The sequence below is a fragment of the Coenobita brevimanus genome, chromosome 29, assembly GCF_032717465.1.
Source record: "Coenobita brevimanus isolate Jiangsu-jjx chromosome 29, ASM3271746v2, whole genome shotgun sequence".
In the NCBI taxonomy this organism is placed as follows: domain Eukaryota; kingdom Metazoa; phylum Arthropoda; class Malacostraca; order Decapoda; family Coenobitidae; genus Coenobita; species Coenobita brevimanus.
In genome coordinates this window covers 30,709,438-30,729,683 of record NC_136982.1, presented here as the reverse complement: position 1 = coordinate 30,729,683, position 20,246 = coordinate 30,709,438, and the positions used below count along the sequence as shown (strand labels likewise).

General features: G+C 43.0%; 1 protein-coding gene across 4 annotated transcripts in view; it reads left to right on the top strand.

Moving 5' to 3' along the window:
* The window catches only part of LOC145395050 (uncharacterized), a 1,083,039-nt gene that overhangs the window by 815,263 nt on the left and 247,530 nt on the right, over positions 1-20,246 (top strand). For all 4 annotated transcript variants that reach the window (XM_080268801.1, XM_080268802.1, XM_080268803.1 and 1 more), the window contains exon 30: positions 469-645. In XM_080268801.1, coding sequence (XP_080124927.1) covers positions 469-645 — 177 coding nt within the window. The remainder of the gene's footprint in view (positions 1-468; positions 646-20,246) is intronic.

The window sequence follows — 20,246 nt, the reverse complement described above, 5'->3', positions numbered from 1 at the left end:
CTAATTAAGTTGCTGGATTCAAGATGTTTAACAATGTGCTTATTAATTACAGTCTCAAATACTTAACCAAGAAAAGATGTGATAGTTCTTGGTCTGTAATCAGAGGGGTCAGTGGAACTTCCTTTCTTCAGGATTGGGTAGATATTGACTTTGTTCCAAGAATTAGGGAATGAAAAGTTATGCATGCAGTCTATATAATTTAGCAAGAATGGGAGCAAGTTCTGTGGAACGCTTTTTCAAAATGATTGGAGGAATTCCACCTAGACCTGGAGCTTTGTTGGTTGATAAATTGTCCAGGATGGATTTTACATACTGGTATCTAGTCTTTATCCTAAGTGGAACAATTTTGGGAGAGTCAGGTTCTAGTACAGGGACATTCTGATGTCAAGTATATAATTTGAATATTTTATTTTACTTTCATTTTCTCCCCATAATTGTCTCTTCATGACCAGTATGCATCTTTGACAGGATGACGCCATGGCTCGTGTTGCGAGTCTTGAGCGTCAACTTGCAGAACTGAAGGAATCACAGCAAAAGTCAGAGCAACGGCTGCGGGATGTGACACGCACATTGTCTGAATTGGAGGAAAAGAAGCGCTATTCTGATGACAAGTTGAACAAGGCTGTTGCTCAAGCCGGACATCAGGTGTGTGTTAAAATTAAGCTGATCATGATTTGGTAGTGTAGTTATAATTTTGGTTCCATTTTTCATACTTACAGTAATGTATAATACATGTAGTAGGTGGTATGCGGGATGATGAGATAGTGGTTTTGGGAGGGGACTTAAATGGTCATGTAGGTGAAGCAGCACAAGGTTATGAAGGAGTACATGGGGGATGTGCATATGGTATAAGGAATGCGGAAGGGGAAAGGATGCTCGAGTTTGGGGAGGCAACGGACATGATTGTGTGTAACACGTATTTTAGGAAAAGTGAGAGTAGGTTAATTACGTATGAGTCTGGGGGAAATATCAGTCAGATAGATTATTTTCTGGTTAGGATGGCTGATAGGAGGTTATTGAGGGATGTTAAAGTTATAGGAAGTGAGGAGTGTGTGCAGCAGCACAAACTCTTGATTTGTGATATGATGCTTAAAGAATGAGTGATGAAAAAGAGGACTTATATACCTAAGAGGAAAAAATGGAAGCTGGAAAACCAAGTAGTAAGGGATGCCTTCTATAGAGAGATGAGGAGGGTGATGGCTGAACAGGGAGCCGTAGACAGAGGCGTTAATGAACAGTACAGAGCCCTCAAGAACAATCTCTTGAGAGTTACTGATGTAATATGCGGTTGGACAAGAGGACCACCAAGAAATAAAGTAACTTGGTGATGGGATGAGGGTGTAGAAGCTGCAGTTAAGGAGAAAAGAAGGCTTTTTTTGGAAATGGAAGAAGGGTGGTAGCAAGGAGGAATACTTGGCTGCTAAGCGTAGGGCTAGAAGAGAGGTATACAGGGCAAGGTCTGAGTCACAGAGACTTTTACTTGATAACCTAAGTTATGGGGAAAGGAAAAATATGATATTTAAGGTAGCAAATCAGATGGAGAGGGATAATTGGGATATTATAGGTGAGCAGTGTGTGAAGAATGATGAAGGAAGAGTAGTGGTGAACAGTGAGGATATTAAAGATGCATGGAGAGAGCATTAGAGCCGGTTGTTGAATGAGGAGTTTGACTGGGACAGGGAAGGTTTGGAGCCAGCAGATCCAGTGTTTGGCCCTTGGCCTTTGATTGATGCTGCTACTGTGAGTGAGGCAATAGGCAGGATGAAGGTGGAGAAGGCAGTGGGTGTGTCTGGGTTGACTGCCGATATGTTGAAGGTCTCAGGAGATATAGGGGGGAGGTTAGTCACTGACCTGATAAATATGATTATTTATGAGTGTGTTGTCCCAGATGATTGGCTGATGAGTGTAATTGTAAATGTGTATAAAGGGAAGAGTGATGCCCTGGAAAGAGGAAATTATAGAGGTATAAAGCTTTTAGATCAGATAATGAAGATAATGGAGAGAGTTTTAGAAGGTATGATTTGAGAAAGAGTGAATATTGATGAGATGCGGTTTGGGTTTATGCCAGGTAGGGGGACCGCTGAAGCCATATTCATTGTTCGACAGCTTCAGGAAAAATATATTGGTAAGAAAAGGGATCTTTATTTTGTTTTTGTTGATTTGGAAAAGGCCATTGACAGAGTCCCTAGAGAGGTGGTGAAGTGGGCAATGAGAAAGCTTGGCTTGGAGGAGTGGCTGGTTAGGGTGGTAATGGCTATGTATGTGGGTGCTTCCACCCAGGTAAGAGTGAATGGAGATTTGAGTGATGAGTTTTCCGTGAATGTTGGTGTGCATCAGGGGTCAGTTTTGAGTCCCATGTTGTTTATCATGGTACTTGAAGCCCTCTCACGTTACTTCAGAAACGGACTTCCGTGGGAGATGTTGTATGCTGATGATTTGGTGTTGCTTGCAGAGAACGAAAGGGAGGCAGAGGGAAGGTTTAGGAAGTGGAGAGATGGTATGGGGCACAAGGGCTTAAGGGTAAATGCAGATAAAACAAAAGTGATGATATCTAGGGTTGATGGCAGTACTGTCAAAGACGAGGGAGAGTGGCCATGTGCAGTGTGCCACAAGGGCGTGGGAAGTAATTCCATCTTGTGCAGTGTTTGTGATAAATGGGTGCACAAGAGATGTAGTGGTATCAGAGGTAGACTGCGAGATAATGCTGATTTAATGTGCATGGCGTGTCGGGGAGAGCAGGTGGAGATTGTCAGGCGTGAAAGGATTGAACTTGCTGGTGAATCTCTTGAGTGTGTGGAAGAGTTTTGTTATTTGGGAGACATGTTGTGTGCTGGAGGTGGGACTGGAGCTAGCTCCGTGGCTAGGGCGGGAAGTGGTTGGAAGGAGTTCATGGAACTCTTGCCTCTCCTGACATTGAGAGGACTCTCCCTACATGCTAAGGGGTCTTTGTATGCAGCATGTGTTAGTGTTTGGAAATTCCCTGTGCTGTTGTTTGCAGATGATACTGTGTTGTTGAGTGAAGACGAAGGGGAGCTGCAAGGCTTGGTGGATGAGTTTGGGAGAGTGTGTAAGAAACGGAATCTAAAGGTGAATGTAGGGAAGAGTGAAGTGATGGTCTTTGAGAGAGGTGAAGTCAGTGAATGTACAGTGAGGTTGGATGGTGAGGAATTGGAAAATGTGAGTACATTTTAGTGCTTGGGTAGTGTGATGAGTAAGGATGGAAATTTGGAGGGTGAAGTGCTTGAAAGGGTACAACAAGGAAGAAAGGTTGCTAGTTCCTTGAAAGCAGTGATAAGAAATAGGGAAGTGAGCATGGAAGTGAAAAAGTTACTACATGACAGTATTGTGATACCAACTCTAATGTATGGAAGTGAAGCTTGGACGTTGTTGAAGTCAAGCGTGAGAGCAGTGGAAGTGAGTTATTTAAGAGGAGCCTGTGAAGTCACATGGAGAGACTGGCTGACAAATGAGGATACATATAAAGGAGCGTTGTGGTGTGGATGTGGATGTGATAGGAAGCGTTAGGAGGAACACACTGAGTTGGTTTGGCCATGTGGAGAGGATGGAGGGTGGGAGACTGATGAGGAGCGTGTATGTGGGTGAGGTGGAGGGGGGAAGAGGGAGGGCGAGGTTGAGGATGAGATGGAGGGATGCGGTGGAGAGGTATATGAGAGAGGGGGGTGTGAGTTGGGAGCGGGGCAATGAAATGGCGGGGGACAGGGCAACATGGAAGCGATTTGTTTGTGGCCACCCTGTACGGGATTAAGGCGTCTGGCAATAGATAGATAGATGTGTTAGGAGTGTTATGCTGTATGGTAGTGAGACCTGGACAGTATAGAAGGAGGATATTCGCAGGCTCAGACGTACAGAAATGACAGTGATTTGGTGGATGTGTAGTGCGTCCCTGCGTGTAAGGTCTGGGGGGGGCTGGGTTTACAATGGAAGAGTTGGGAGGTAGGATGGGATTGGAGTGTATTGGTGTTGTGATGAGGAGAGGTAGATTGAGATGGTTTGGGCATGTTGAGAGGATGGGGGATGATAAATGGGTGAGGAAGGTTAGAAGTGTTAATATTGGGGGTGGGTTTATGAGGGGATAGACCGAGAAAGACATGGGATGAGGTCATTAAGTGTGACCTCAGGGTTAAGGGACTGAACAGGGAGGGTGCAATATATTGTGCAGCATGGAGAGCCGCCATTAGGTGACCAAGGCCGACACATGTAAGCATGTTCGAGCCTTTAAAAACGAAACAAAACAAACAAAATGAAGTCAGCTTTCGATTGTTTATCTATCCATCCATCATCCAAGCCTACGTTGCCCAAGGAGGAGCGTAGGCTCTTAGGGCTAGGCAAGTTGGTCTTGACATTTAAGATGAGAGTGACCAGCCTCACTTATCCCTGTGTGGTAGAACATGAGCAGTAAACCCCAACCATCCCTTGGATATAAACCTTCACCGGCTGAATCCGACTAGAGTGTCGTAATTAACCGCTAAACCACCAGGCGCCATAATTTGGTTATATGGTTACCACCCAGCGTAGTAAATGGTTTCCTGGTGTACAGGAAACCATTTGGCTTGTCACTCAATGGAGAGTCACCCATGGGCAGAAGGAAGAGGGAAGAATGAAGGAAAGAAAGGCGGAAGAGGGAGTGTAAAGTCACCTGTATGCAGAAGGATGAGGAAAGAATGAAATAACGAAAGGCAGAAAAGGATAGAAGTAAATAAGGAAGGAGGAGGAGAGGAAAAGGCAGACACCCGAGAGCACCACTACATCAAATGAGTGTTTACCCTGCAATAATGATGAACAAAAAGTTAGACATATTTTTGGAATAATGATGGCGAAATGATTGGAAATTTGCTGGTCCAGTGCTTCCCAGTCAGCTGAATGAGCCAAGATGGCCTCCCATTGTTTATATTCACTGTGATCATCTGTTTTTTTTCCTTTTTGCGCATGAAAGGTCACTGAAACTCTATTGCTATCACCAAATAACAGTGCAAGTGCTTAACATGAAGTGTTTAACAAACAGTGCAGTGTGCGTATTAAGTGGTAACTTTTTGTGTGTGAAATATTGAAACTTGTGACTTGGAAATCATGTCTGCCATGCATAAACAACTCCCTCTTAGCTGATAATGCTGCCTTCCAGTCAGTTGATTAAGCCAAGATTGTTGCCCAGTGTTTATATTTGCTGTGATCATCTGCATTTCATTCCATTCTGTGCGTGGAAGGCCATTGAAACACCTGTTATATCACTGTCCCACACTACCAGAGGCTCCAACAGCAGTAATTCAGTATAGGAAGGACGTTGCCCAGTGAGTTGTTCTTCCTAGAGGCAGCTTCTAGGTGTACAAGAACACAGATCAGCCCAAGCGTTGAAAATAAACATTGGGTTCTTAAGTTCATTGTCTTTATTTTCAAAATAATTACACTTAATGCTTGCCAACTTCACTATTTTCACAAGTACCGGAGCTATACAATCTTCGCTAACTGCAATAAAACTTAATGCCTGCCAACTTCACTTCACTGTTTTCATAAGTACCGGAGCTAAACAGTCTTCACAAACTGCAGTTACACTTAATGCGTGCCAACGTCACTGTTTTCACAGGTACCGGAGCTATACAGTTGTCACTGCACTGACATGCTGAACTGCACTACACTCAAACTGAACTGAAAACTACTCTAGTCCCTTCCCTGTCCTTATATAGACTTGCATTACTCACGAAGCTTCTAGTTTACTCGAGCACCTACAGTTACCAAAACATGCCAGAGTTTTCTTACACTGCATAACACACTAACTTATTAAGCATACAAACAGACATAAAATTACATAATTTAACAAAACAGTAACATAAACAAAACATTATAGAGAAAAAGAGCACAAAAATTAATGCACATCTTACAGATTACCTCTGCAGTCAAACAGCAGGCTAACTGGCAACTCTGACACATAACCGAACTACTAGAATCATCGGGAATATCACAGCACTACCTAACTAGCAAATCCCTCTTCTCAACACTACCTCCTCCCCAATCCTTTTGTCATCCTGACAAAACTACACAGTGTATACAAATATAATCCTTCATCCAAACTAAACACTTAATTATACACAAAATAATCCTTCAACTTATCAGGTCTTCTCCTGTGCCGCTTCCGACGACGTCCTTGCTCCTCCACACAGTCCACTCCTCCTGGAATGTTTTGGTCCTCTTGCTGATGCACTTCTTCTCTTGGGAAACTGTCACTGGCCTCTTGCACTTCAGCTCCTTGATCCTCCTCAACATCTTCAGCTGTGGGAGAGCACAGTTCCTTGGAGACGTCCCAGCTATACTTCCTGGCCTGTGGTACTGCCACAGATGATTCACGTGTCTCACCTTTGGGCGAGACTTCCTGCCTTCCAGAATCCGGTACATTACGTCTGATAGGCGGTCCAACACATTGTAAGGCTCAGCCCACAGGCTCTGTAGCCTCGGTGACTGTCCTTTCCTCTGCAGAGGATTGTATAACCAAACTTTCCTACCATCCTTGAAGCTCACCTCGCTTGCCTTGGCATCATACTTGCACTGTATCACTTCGCCTGAAAACTTTAGGGCTCCTTGCACTTGGTGATGGACCTCATCCAGCCTTTCCTGAAGATGTTTCGCATAGCTGGAGGTGTCTGTAGGCATCTCTTCACCAGGTGGTCTTCCCGTTAACAAGTCAATGCGTAAACATAACTCTTGGCCCAGCATCAGTTTTGCAGGTGTGTAGCCAGTAGACTCATGGGATGCAGACCGATATGCCATCAGCAATGCAGATAATTTCTGGTCCCATTCTGTTTGTCCCTTAACACAGTACTTGACCAGTTCTTGTCCCAGGGTCCAGTTGAATTTCCCCATTGTCCTATCTGACTGTGGCCTTAGTTCGTTCAAGTCTTCTTGATCCCCAGTAACTTGCAGCACTCACAAAACACAGCAGACTCGAAGTTTCTACCCTGGTCTGAATGTAGCTCTTGCGGCATCCCAAAACAACAGAAAAACTAGTCAACCAACACACCTGAGCAACAGTCGCAGCCCCTTGATCAGGGATGGCATAGGATTCTGGTCACTGTGAAGTAGTCCATGACGACATATATACCGGTTTCCTCTTTTGGTGAATGGCAGAGGTCCAGCAATGTCCACCATGACTCCTTCCATCAGTGCACCCACTTGGTACAGCTGGAGAGGGGTGCATCCATGTTTCTTGGGTCCCATCTTGGCACGACATGCATCACAGGCCCGACACCACTCTTCAACCTCCTGACTCATGACAGTCCAGTAGAACCTCTGTTGCAGCTGACTTAAGAGGTTCTTCATTCCCAGTTGCCCACTCATGATCTGGTTATGAGACTCGTCCAAGATCTCAGACCTCATTTTCTTCGAAACCACCAGGTGCCAATACTTACTGAGGCCATCGGGTGTCTCCCACTGACACTCCTTTAGTCCGTTGTTCAAACGAAGAAGGTCCCACTGACTCCAGTAGCTCTTAGTCGCAGGGCTGAATCTGGAAACCTCTTCCCAAGATGGTCGAACTGTACTCCGCTGGAGCCATTCTAGCACTGATTGTAAATCTTCATCCTCCATCTGCATCCTCTTCAGGTCTTCTTCAGTTGACACTGGCCCTGTCACTACAGTACAGTGGCATTTCTTGCTAAGATTCCCATTCCTGCTACAGTGCTTGCTGTCTGTTCTTCCTTCTTCTTGCACGCTATCCATTAAGTTCTCTTGCATTTCCTCATTGGTGGGGTGTCTTGGAAAAAACTGGCTGGTTGTTGCCCCTTGTCACCAGTCTTTACTAATTTGCCCTTATCCCTCTCATCTTCTGCAGCCTTCTTGCCATCCTTCGCATTGGGACAGTCCTAGCTGAAGTGTCCCACCTCACCACATGTTCAACACCTGTTTGCTGCAATCGTGGGCTTCCTTGCACTGTTCCGTTCTTGCCCTGTCTTCCATTTGTAACGGTCCACCTTCTTGTGTCATGGCTTCTTGCAGTACCAGCAATCTCCTCTGAGCTCCTCCTGTTCACTCTTCCATTTGTAACAATCCACTTTCCGATTTCCTGGCCTCTCACAATACCTGCACCCGCAACTTCCTCTGATCTTCTCCCATTCCCTCTTCCTCTTATAACAGTTCTCTTTCCTATGCCCTGGCTTTTCACAGTACCAGTAACTTCCTTCAAATTTTTCTGTGTCATGTACCTGCGCCTTTCTTGCTTTGAATCCTGCACTGTGACCTGCCTGAAAAGTGGATGTACTGAACCTGACATAGGACTCAAATTCTACAGCCTTAGCTAGTGCCTCTTGCATGCTTCTGGGTTGTTCCTGCTTCACTTGATATTTCAACTCTGCACTAGCAAGAGCATTGATGAACTGGTCCTTCAGAAGAATAGCCAGCAGGTTAGGTGCTGCTCCAGAGTGCGCCTTGTATGCCATATTCTCCAGGTCATGAGCAAGCTGCTGTAGGGATTTGCCTTGAGCCCATACACAGGTCCAGAATCTTGCCCTGTAAACCTCAGTCTGGCACATGGTCCCATATCTGCACTCCAGCACTTCCACTAAGGACTGATAACTGCTCCTCTCCTCTCCTGACATCTGGCCCAGAATTTCCATTGCAGCACCTGTAAGGCCAGTAGCAAGCTGCACTGCTCTCTGCGTATCATCCTAAAGGCTTTTCATCTCATTGACTCTCCTCCTCTTACTGACCCCCTTCAACCTCTGTCTTTTCGTCGGACTGTTGCACCTTTATCTCTTTTCTATCGCTACTTCAGTGGTCACTGCTCTTCTGGATTCCTCCACCTCTATGACGGGCACATAGCACCCGTCTAGCAGCAAACTCTCTTCCCTTTTCTGTCCAACTCTCTAATGCAAGAGTTAACAGCTACTCCCAGTCCTTCATTTATGCAACAGGTCAACTCTGGAACTGTCTCCCTCTGTTTGTGTTTCCTGCTTCCCATGATCTCCAGTCTTTCAAACTCAGTGTGTCCAGGCATCTTGAAATGATCAGATCTTGAATTTGGCTCTCTCTTGTATTTTGTTTTTCTCTTGGAAGGAACATTAATTGTGAGCTCGCGGCCTTTGGTTCCTTCTTTGCATTTAAAAAAAAAAAAAAAAATCTGATCAGCAAGTAACTAAAACTGCACTCAGTAAGCTTCCCAAGATACTTTGCCATCAAATTCCTGAGGTTTCATTTTAATTGGACCCCAATTATAGCCATGCACTTCACTGGTTTGTATCCTAAAAACTGGGGCATCATAATTAAGTCCAGGACTTAAAACTCCAACATCCTGATTATTCGACCCTGTAATGCTACCTTTAGATGCTTAGGATCTGTCAAGATTCATCATACATTGTCTATTTTTTTCATATGCTCCCTGCACACCAACCTTAGGCCCAGCAGTGCAGTATTTCTCTGTAGCCTCAGTTCTCTTACTAATTATCTTCAAATGGTCATCTACATGCTTCAGCTCATCATCTACATGCATCAACTCATCATCTACTTGCTGTCCACACTCCATCACTATTCTCTCACTAATTTTGAACTGGTCATCTACATGCTGTCTGCACTGTGTCACATTATTGCTTACCTCATACTTCTGCTGCTCTAGTTTGGTATCTACTTCCTCCTTAAACTGTTGCTGTTCTTCCTTCATTTCCCCCATGAAAGCCTCTAGCTGTCCTTGCATCCTCAGTTGTAATCCCCCCCCCCCCTTTTTTTTTTAATGTGTCCAACTCTGGGCATAGGCTTCACAGCCTGCTATCAAGTCTCAGTAGTCCTCGTACATGCCATTCACCTCTTCATGTCAACACTTTGGCGCTAACACCCACTGTCCATATTGAATACATGCTAGGGCTGTCTCATACAGGACTGGTGTAATGGTATTAGTGGGGGTATTTTTACGACATGTCGGCGGGTCTTTTGGTAGATCAGGAAAGTCTGATTTAGTGAAATTCAGATCCATAAACTGTTCCCTGCCACAGCAGGGATTTGAACTTGGGTCCGGTATGACTGCAGGCTACCTCTTTACCGATTGTGCCACCGCCTCCTAGTCATGCCTCTTGAAGCTGTTCATATAGTTCTTTCTCTCCTTCATTCTGTGCCTGTAATTATTCTTTGAGTTCTTCCTGTTCTTCATTCTGTGCCTGCAATTCGTTCTTGTTGTTGTACACTTTGTGCCTGCAATAGCTTCATGATTGCAGCCAGTGACATCTTGTCCTGCCTTTCCTGGCTTCTCGTCTGTACACCCTCTGCCTCCATTTTGAAGGTTAGACTCACTGCAGCATTTTTCTCAAGTTCCCATTCCTGGCATGACTGTTATGTCCATGACCCACACTGCCATTGAGTAGTTCAGTATGGGAAGGACATTGCCCAGTGAGTTGTTCTTCCTAGAGGCAGCCTTTAGGTGTACAACAACACAAATCAGCTCAGGCATTGTAAATAAATACCAGCTTCTTAACCCCTTGTTGTTGGAAGGACACAAGTCAAGAGTGAGAGCAGTGGAAATGAGTTATTTAAGAGGAGCTTGTGGAGTCACGTGGAGAGACAGGCTGACGAATGAGGATATAAAGGAGCGTTGTGGTGTTGATGTGGATGTGATAGGAAGCGTTGTGAGGAACACACTGAGGTGGTTTGGCCATGTGGAGAGGATGGAGGGTGAAAGACTGACGAAGAGAGTGTATGCGAGTGAGGTGGAGGGTGGAAGAGGGAGGGGGAGACCGAGGATGAGATGGAGGGATGGGGTGGAGAGGTATATGAGAGAGGGGGGTGTGAGTTGGGAGCAGGGTAGTGAAATGGCGGGGGACAGGGCGACTTGGAGGCGATTTGTTTGTGGCCACCCCAAATGGGATTGAGGCGTCTGGCAATAGATAGATAGATAGATTAACCCCTTAACCGCGGGGTGTCACTTTCGTGACGCTTGGGAGCAAGGGATCATACCGCGTGGAGTCACTTTTGTGATTCTGTGTTATTTTGAATTCACCCGGGATTTCAAGTGGTGGCTTGTATCATCTATCAGTACTGCCAATGTCCAACACTAGTCAGCACTCCTAACCTCATCTGTACTCCCATCCATTGTTGACAATTTAGTCATTTCTCCCCATTCTTGACTCCCCTCCCTACCTCCCCTCCATTACACTATCCTCTCGCCTGCCCGGCAGTGCTACGTTAAGTAAATCTTCCCTGGAATTTTTCACTGATTTCATCCATTGAAATAAGCCCTATGCCCTATTCTTATACCAAATAATATATACAAGAAAGAAATAAGGTAAGTGAGAGTGCCATACATCTAGAATTGGCTGATTATCACCTGACAACACCTCACATGCACTCGTTCGCTTATTTTCGCTGTTTATTTCCTCTTGAAATATGCCGTATAATCTATTTTCATAATAAAAATATATATAAGAAAGGAAGGGAGAAGCCTAAGTGATATTTACATTCACCTGGAACTACCTAATTATTGCAGGCCACCACACTGTATTCTACGCTAAGTAAATCTTCCCTGGAATTTTCCACTGATTTCATCCATTGAAATAAGCCCTATGCCCTATTCTTATACCAAATAATATATACAAAAAAGAAATAAGGTAAGTGATAGTGCCATACACCTGGAATTGGCTAATTATCACCTGACAACACCTCACTTGCACTCGTTCACTAATTTTCGCTGTTTATTTCCCCTTGAAATATGCCGTATAATCTATTTTCGTAATAAATATACATATAAGGAGGGAAGGGAGAAGCCTAAGTGATATTTACATTCACCTGGAACTACCTAATTTATTATGTATTGTCTTGGTTTCCTGCCAATCATTACATTGCTATATATTAGCTGGTCTCACAAAGCTGAAGTTGGTAGTATTGCACTCACCCTAGCCAGGCGGCAGGAGGCCACCACTATCAGTTCACTGTCGTCTTTCAAAGTGAAAGTACGTCTGATTCGCTCCTGCTAACTTCCGCCGCTTTTTAGCCCCATGCAAAGGGCCCTGTGACCTTTACCCCCTACTAAACCTCGTGTGGAAAGAGGTAAAGGGCTGACAATTGATAAAGAGTGACTGCGATCTTTCTATTGAGTAAAACAGTGCAAGTGGAGTTGTAAATAATGTGTAAACAGCAAGTGAAAGCAATGAATGTAAATATAAGTGAACAGTGGAAAATAGTTTTATAAGTTACTTCAAGTGACAGTGCATAACACAGTGTAAATAAAATAGAAATGTAAATAATGTAAATAAAATAGAGAACGTAAATAGAAATGTAAATGAGTAGTAGTATAAGAATACGAGTATATACACTAAGAGTAATGAAAGTGAAAGTTTCACTCTTGCATGTATGAATACTATGAGTTATGAGAGTGAAGGTGAAAGTGACATTCACTCTCAATGCTAGTATACAGGACGAGAAAGTGAATGCTACGTATTTTACTAAAAGAAATTGAATGCCTACAGTGACAATAAACTACTATTACTGAAGGAAACTTATGGATAAAGACTGTAGATATATATAAGTGTTATATAGTAATAGAAATATAAACTGTGAGTGTTTTTATGAATAATAAATGACAGAACACCAGCGGCGAACTAGCGCAAGTGGGAAGGTCATACACCCTCGTAATTTTCATTTCTCTCACAGTGGTTTTTTTTTTTGGAGTATGGATTCCAAACTATTTGAGAATCATAGAATAGTGTTTCTAGTGATAATATCAGGCTGTGGTAATCATATTACTGGTTGTCGGGAAGTGTAAAGTGGAGACTTTGTTACCCAACTTCAGAGGTCTCCACAAGTCCTACGGTACTCGACGAAGGCTCAAGAAACACCCCAGGAGAAAGCTGAAGGTATGTGCCATAAGCATATATGATTTTAATATTCTAGGACTAATTACTGATTTTTGGCAAATATTTTTAGAGAGTCTGTTGGAGCGTGAATATGCCCCCGGGAGCCGCAAGAAAAAGCAAAAGAAGCCCACGGTTAAAGGGTTAAGCAGCCTTTAGGTGTACAACAAAACAGATCAGCTCAGGCATTGTAAATAAACACTGGCGTCTCAAGTTCACTGTCGTTATTTTCCAAATAATTACATTTAATGCCTCCCAACTTCACTGTTTTCACAAGTGCCTGAGCCATACAGTCTTCAATAACTGCAATTACTCATAATGCTTGCCAACTTCACTTCAACACAAGTACCAGAGTTATATAATTTTCACTGCACTGATACTGACACTGAACTACAGTATACTTAGACTGAACTGAAAACTGTTCTAGTCCCCTCCCCATCCTTATATAGCCTTGCATTACTCTTGAAGCTTCTTGTTTGCTCTAGCACCTACAGTTACCAAATCAGAGACATCCAAAACATCCCACAGGTTTCTTACACTGCATAGCACATTAAATTATTAAGCATACAGACTGAGATAAAATTACATAATTTAATGGTCACATAAATAAAACATTATAGAGAAAAAGAGCACAAAAATTAATGTATAGCTTACAAAATACCTTCGTATATAAACAGCAGGCTAACCGGCAACTCTGACACGTAACCGAACTACGAGAATCATCAGGAATATTCCAACACTACTTAACTAGCAAATCCTGCTTCTCAGCACACCATTGGGAATGGCAAGCAACATAGTACGATGTACAATTTTAAGTGAAGTACAGTAATAACTTTTTTGTGTGTGAGTGAAATACTGAAACTTGTGACATGGAAATTACGTCTGGTAAGGATGCTACCCCTAGTGGAAAGCATGGTGCTACTGAGGGGTGCCAAGGCTAAACCTAAAAGTTTTTTTTTTTTTTTTTTTTTTTTTTTTTTTTTTTTAAATAAGAATTTAGGTTATGCAGTCCAAGCCTTCCCCCTCTCTATCCCCACTGAAGCCATGTTATTTCAACTTTGTTTCACAAAAATTCACTATGCAGTGGGTTTTTATTTTGCGTAACCTCACTGTGTAGCAAGGTATGACGTACTCCGTTTCTTGCTGATATGCATGAGAACTTCAGAGATACATGCCTAAAGACATATTACTTGGATCCTGCACACTACCTCTCCTAATCAAAGTTATTGTGGGATGTCCTGCTCAAGCACAGAGGAGTTGAACTAGACTTATCCAAGACCCTGAGATGCTACTGAAGGTGGAGAAGAGGATTCGAGGACACTTTAGTACTATTACCACAGATAACCTAAGGCTAATCATCCAGCTATGGATGAATACAACGAAAACCTAATAGCACCATTGCCTGCTATGATGCTAATAATCACTGTGGCTGGACAGTGTCTCACTGCCTACCCACAGGCAACTTCAAGTGGGTGGAAGATATAGACAATATAGAGCATATGCCCATTGACACAAAAAAGTTTTATATCCTAGAAGTGGAACTAGTGTACCCCCAGTACCTACACAACTTCCACAACTATCCCCTAGCAGCAGAGGATATCCAAGTGGATAAAGTTAATAAGCTCAAGCCATTCTGTGTGACAAGAAGATGTGCTCATCATTATCGAGCATTGAAGCAATGCTTGAAGTTAGGACACCATGTGTTAGAGTTCAGAGTCTCTGGATGTCCCACATCAAGGTAGGTACACAGAAATTAAAAGGAGCTAGGAATGAGTTTGAAACAGATTTTTGCAGGCCCGAGAACAAGTCGATCTTGGTAAGACCTTGGAGAACATGAGGAGTCAGGTAGATGTAGAGTTGGTGAAAAGCCTAGAATGAGCATGAAAACTCGTTAGCAAACCCAACTTTAAGGGCTTTAAAGCCTTCACAGAGAGCTTGATAGCCATCCATCTGAACAAGATGACGCCGATGTTCAGTAAGCTGATTTATGTATCTGTGTCCATGTTGGGGCTGCACAGGACCTTTGTGTATGACTTTTACCATAGGTACAGTCAACCCTCGTATAACGCAGTATCGTATAATACGGATTTGTACTTATGCGATCACCTATAATGTGACCAAAAAATATATACCACGGTCACAGACAGATATATCGCGGCAAGTTTTCAGGCATTGGAGCTCAGACGGCCCACCGAAAGTCAAATGTCACGCGTGATGATGTCAGCACTATAGGGAAGCAAAGTCTCTCATCAACTTTTGGAAGTCATTCAGCATAAAAAAAAGGAGTGGACACCATTGACAAAGCCCAGAATGGGCTGACACAGGCCACGGTGCATCATGCCTGGTGCAGTGTTTTGTAAGTTTTGTCAGACCAAAAGCATGACTTAGCGACCTAGCCACAGAGTGTTGACGCAGTGGTTGACAAAGCATGGAGAGTCACTGGCATTGAACAACTCGATGCTGCTGACATACGGGAGCTTCACGCCCCAGACCCCACCCTGGACACTGAGGAACTGTTGGACCAGCTGCAGGAAGAGAATGAAGAACAGAGAGAGCTAAAGGAAAGGGCACCGGGAGGGATAGCAACGAGAATGCTGAGAGAATTGATTTGTGTGAGAGGCTCACCATCGTCGTCACCAACCAGGACATAGATATGGACTGTGCCGAGCAGACTGCTGCATTAGTGGCCAGTGATGTGAGACAGTACACAGAGATGTTTAGGGAGAGAGTGAATGCTCAGCAACAGAAGAGGATCACAGACTTTTTTTAAGTTCGCCAGGAAGGTTCACAATGACCATCCTCTGGCAATGATTCAAGCCCGAAGACAGTGTTGAGTTTGTTGAAGAGGTTATATCCATCATTTCCTCCATGGACTTTGAAGGGTTTGGCTCCAATGACAAAGGGGACCAGGCAACCACATCTTGACAATGACTACAGAGAATGGGGTCTGGGTCCACCGGGGACAGTGAGTGTGACCAGCAGAGCCAGTTAGGTTAGTGACCTAAACTTTTTTATATTAATGTCTAGGAACCATTCTTATGTATTTTTCCCAGCCATGATAGCGAAGCTGGTATTGTCTTCAGTTTATCTATCTGTCTGTGTGTTGGTAAGCATGATAACTTTGCAACTGCTCAAGATATCATCACAAAATTTTATAAGTGTGTAGTAAGGATGAAAATCTCAGACGAGTTCGAAATTGGTGAAGTAGGTCAAGGTCATATTCCAAACCACACTAGATATGTGTCAGCTCGTGGCTGGTGTGATTACCCCCTTGGGGGGGCCTCTAGATAATAACTTCCTGTGTTTGGATGTCAGAAGAGTGAATGTCAGTGGGTTGTTTTTTGGAGGCTTTGGGTGAGATTTGGGGTAAGAAGGGCAACTTTGGAAAATGTCCAGTCTAGGTTATCCCTTTATAATGGAAACATATGGAATGTATGATGCAAAAAACTATAGTACAGCATGCTGTAAGCCTATATTAGCCACGTTATAGGAGGGATGACTGTACAGTATATGAAAAACATCTGTGGAGAAAGAACACGACTCTTTTTCACAGATATGAATTCTTTGTGTTGGCACATAAAAATGATGACTTCTAAAAGGCTGTGAAAAAGTAATTAGACCTCTTTGACACTGCTGACTACATCGCAGACCACAGCCAATTCTCAAACAAGAATAAGAAGGTGTTGGGGAAAACAGAAGATGAAATGGCTGTGAAACCATTTGTGGTATTCATTGGAAGAGGATATTCGTATGCTCAAATGTACAGAAATGACAGTGATTACATGGATGTGTACAGCATCCTTGAATGCGAGGCCTGGGGGGCTAGGTTTATGATTGAAGAGTTGAGAGGAAGGATGATACTGGAGTGTATTGGTGTTGTGATGAGGAAGGGTAGAGTGAGATGGGCCAGGCATGGGGGATGACAGTTGAGTGTAGATGGGCCAGGCATGGGGGATGACAGTTGGGTGTAGAAAGTGAGAAGTAGGAACATTAAGGATAGCGTTGCGAGAGGTAGACTGAAAAAGACCTGGGAGTCATAGAGTGTGACCTCAGGGATAAGGGACTGAATAGGGAGGCTACCATAGATTGAGCAATATGGAGAACCGCCAGGAGGTGACCAAGGTTGACGCATGTAACCATGTTGGAACCATTATAAACGATATGAAACAATATGATCGGTTTGAGAACAAAGCTGTATACCTTTCAGATTTTAGGTGGTGGTGAGAAAGTAAAGGTGAAAGCAGTAAAAAGGCAAGTTATTAAGCAGTCTCTGACCATTGGGAATTTAAAAAAAAAAAAAAAACTCTTTGAGGGTGGGGTGTTCAACCGCTCAGTGAACATAAATTGGAATAAGCGTCATGAAATCTACACGACTGATCAGGAAAGTGGTATTATGCAGGAAAGGTGATACATGTCACAACCTGAACGATAATATCAAGGCGCTAGCTCGTGGTTACACTAAGCTGAAGCATTGGTAGGTCAAGTTTACAAACTCTAAATTAAGTTTGCTAACTCTAGGTTAAAGCTGACTGTCCCCTCAAAAATGCAAAAAAAAGGGCATGCATTTGGACAAGGTTCCCAACCCTAGGTTAAGATTGCTAACACTTGCTAACCCTAACTGCTGTGCATAACTAGGTGATGGGTAAGCCTTGCTGACCCTAACTGCTGCCCTTAATGTAGTTATGGTGAGAGGGACCTGCAGACTTTTGACTAATCCTAAGGTAAAGTTAATCTTTCAAAATGAAAAATACAAAAATTGCCGTGCATTAGGTTAAGGTTACTAACCCTAGGTTAAGGTGTTAGGTTATGGTTTTTATCTCTATTATAAATGAGAGTTGAATCCAAAGGTATTGTGCCAACCAGCAGTTCAGTACGTCTGACTTTAAGTGCGACTTGTATCCATCCATACACCTTGATGGTTGTGGAAGGCTTGAGATTGCACTTCTCAGTGTAGATATGTACCACTCAGTTCTGATAATCCTCAGTACCAACAACCAATGGCTCTATGAATATGGGGATGAAGAGTTTAGTATCATCTCTCCAACTGGAGAGTATGAGATTCAAGCTGTTAATGGTACAATACAAAAGCAGCTCTCCCTCAGTAGCCATAAATATGCATCTGACAACACAGCAAATACTACTACCCTCAAATTTGTGATTCTCATTAAGAAACCCAACATTCAGATATTCTTGAATTGTCCCTTGCATACTGCAAAACCTCCTTGGATTTGGAGGGTATGTTCTCAACAGCAGTGGTGAACATGAGAACAGGAACTTCATGGACATCTTACCTGTAAACTCTGTCCTGATCAACTGTGATATCACGGAGGAACCGTGTGTGAATGGATTGCTATATCCTGTCCTCTACAGCTTCTTCCTGGAAGTCCCTCCTGGCTCTAAAATCAGTGAAAAAGTAATCTCCATGATTTATGCACCAGTTACCCTTCCTGTAATTAACTCCATTCACTTTCGGTTAATGGATTGGAATCACAAACCTCTCAGCCATTGAGGTGAAAATATAGCCCCCAATAATCTCCTTCAGCTGCACTTGAAAACAACATTTTCTTCATAAATTAAATAAGTATCTTAACTGGCATCAAAATTTTAAAGTACTGTAGATGACCCACTCTAAAGAATTTGGGACCAAGAGTATTAACCATACAAGGGCACCGATTTTAATAAATCAGGTGACAGTCACATCATTACCCAAAATCAGGACCTATACCTTTTCCCATTAGGGAGTTCGTCAAGTTATCCTGTTCAGGTCAGGCATCCATCATGTTGTCTATCTGTCTATCTATCTATAGCCTGATGCCCTAATCCCGCAAAGGGTGGCCACACTTGTAACTTATGCACAGGAGTATCTTGAGGGAATGAGCTTTATGTGGCACACAGACCACACTGACATGAAAGAGGATTTGACAAATGTTGAAAACAGGGTTTACAGAGGAATACAACTATCTTATAAAGCATACCTTTCCCAATACATTATGGAGAATTTCAGCTGTGCAATTTCCCGTACTCAGTGTTTTTGATTCTGTGGAAACTATGATAAGGTGCTGTATAGAATCAAACACCACTTAACATTGCAAAGGGAGTGAAGCCATCACAATGCTATTATCAAATCTAGTGTTCAGGACAGTGCCTCAGAAAAAGTTTCTAATGGAAAAAAATCACTTTTATTGAAAGTGAGTTGGCAGATTCCATAACTACAGCCAGTGAAAAAGTATGAGATTCATCATGATAAAGACATCGTAAACTAGAGGGGCATTCAGTGGAACGCATCTCTCCAACAAAGGCAACGTAATTTCCAAACCTCTCTTCATAATGGGTTAGGTTCTCTCATCATAGATTAGGGTTTCACTAAAAATGTGTTCCACATCCAGAATCAGTATTAAGATCCGGGTCAGTCCCAAAAGTTAACTGATTGTTCCATGGGACATGGGCTATCTACCCACCACATTTGGTCCAGATTTCTTTCTTAGTTTTAAAGTAATCTTGCTAACAGACAAACAAACAGGGATGAAAACATACTCTCCATATTGGAGAAAATAAATCTGTAATAGATGTTAGATTCCTCAGTAGACAGTGTGAAAGCATTGAGGTTAATGCTGGACAGACAGAGTTTGGCTGGAGGTTAAATATCAGAGTCGGAGCTTTAAAAAAATAAATAAAAAAAGTATGGCATCCTAGAATTTAAAATTAAAAGGGAGATCAGAAGCAAAATACCGCTACATCCAGTCACTGTAGTGTCACCCACGCCTTTGTTTACCTGAATAGTGAGTTACCCTGAAATGAATCTAGATCTTAATTTTGAACAGAATATCTTAATTAGTGCATATAAAATTTTGACCAATTACAGTACTATAACGATGTTATCAACAAATAAAGCTGCCCCATTTCACTGATGGAATAAAAGGTTTTGTATCTACTTTTAGCCTTTGATGTTGGTAGGCAGTCAGAGAAGCTTAAAATGCAGTCATCGATATTAGAATTGAGGCAGACCTCAAAACTATATCAGTATAAATGAGGGCCTGTGCTTTCATCCACTCTTACCTCGTGGCGAAATTAGAATTGAATGGCGAAAAGATAATCATCATCCTGTAATGTACGATCCATTGTCATCCATCAGTTCCCAGCACACGCCTTTAATCCTCCTCATCTCACCACCTTTAGCGTAGGCTAACCCCCTCTTCTGATTATCATCCAGTAATATTGTCCAATGATGGCATTATACAATACCTTTCTCCAAAAATAGCTAGTGCACTCAGACACCCCCATACCCACCTCCACCTGAGCAGCACCCAGAATCAACAGATAACCTCCACCTGCACAGATTTGTATGTAAAACTGGCCCTGCAAGAGCAGTAGGGAAACAGAGAAGATGAGCATGCCCTGACTGAAGGGAGGGGA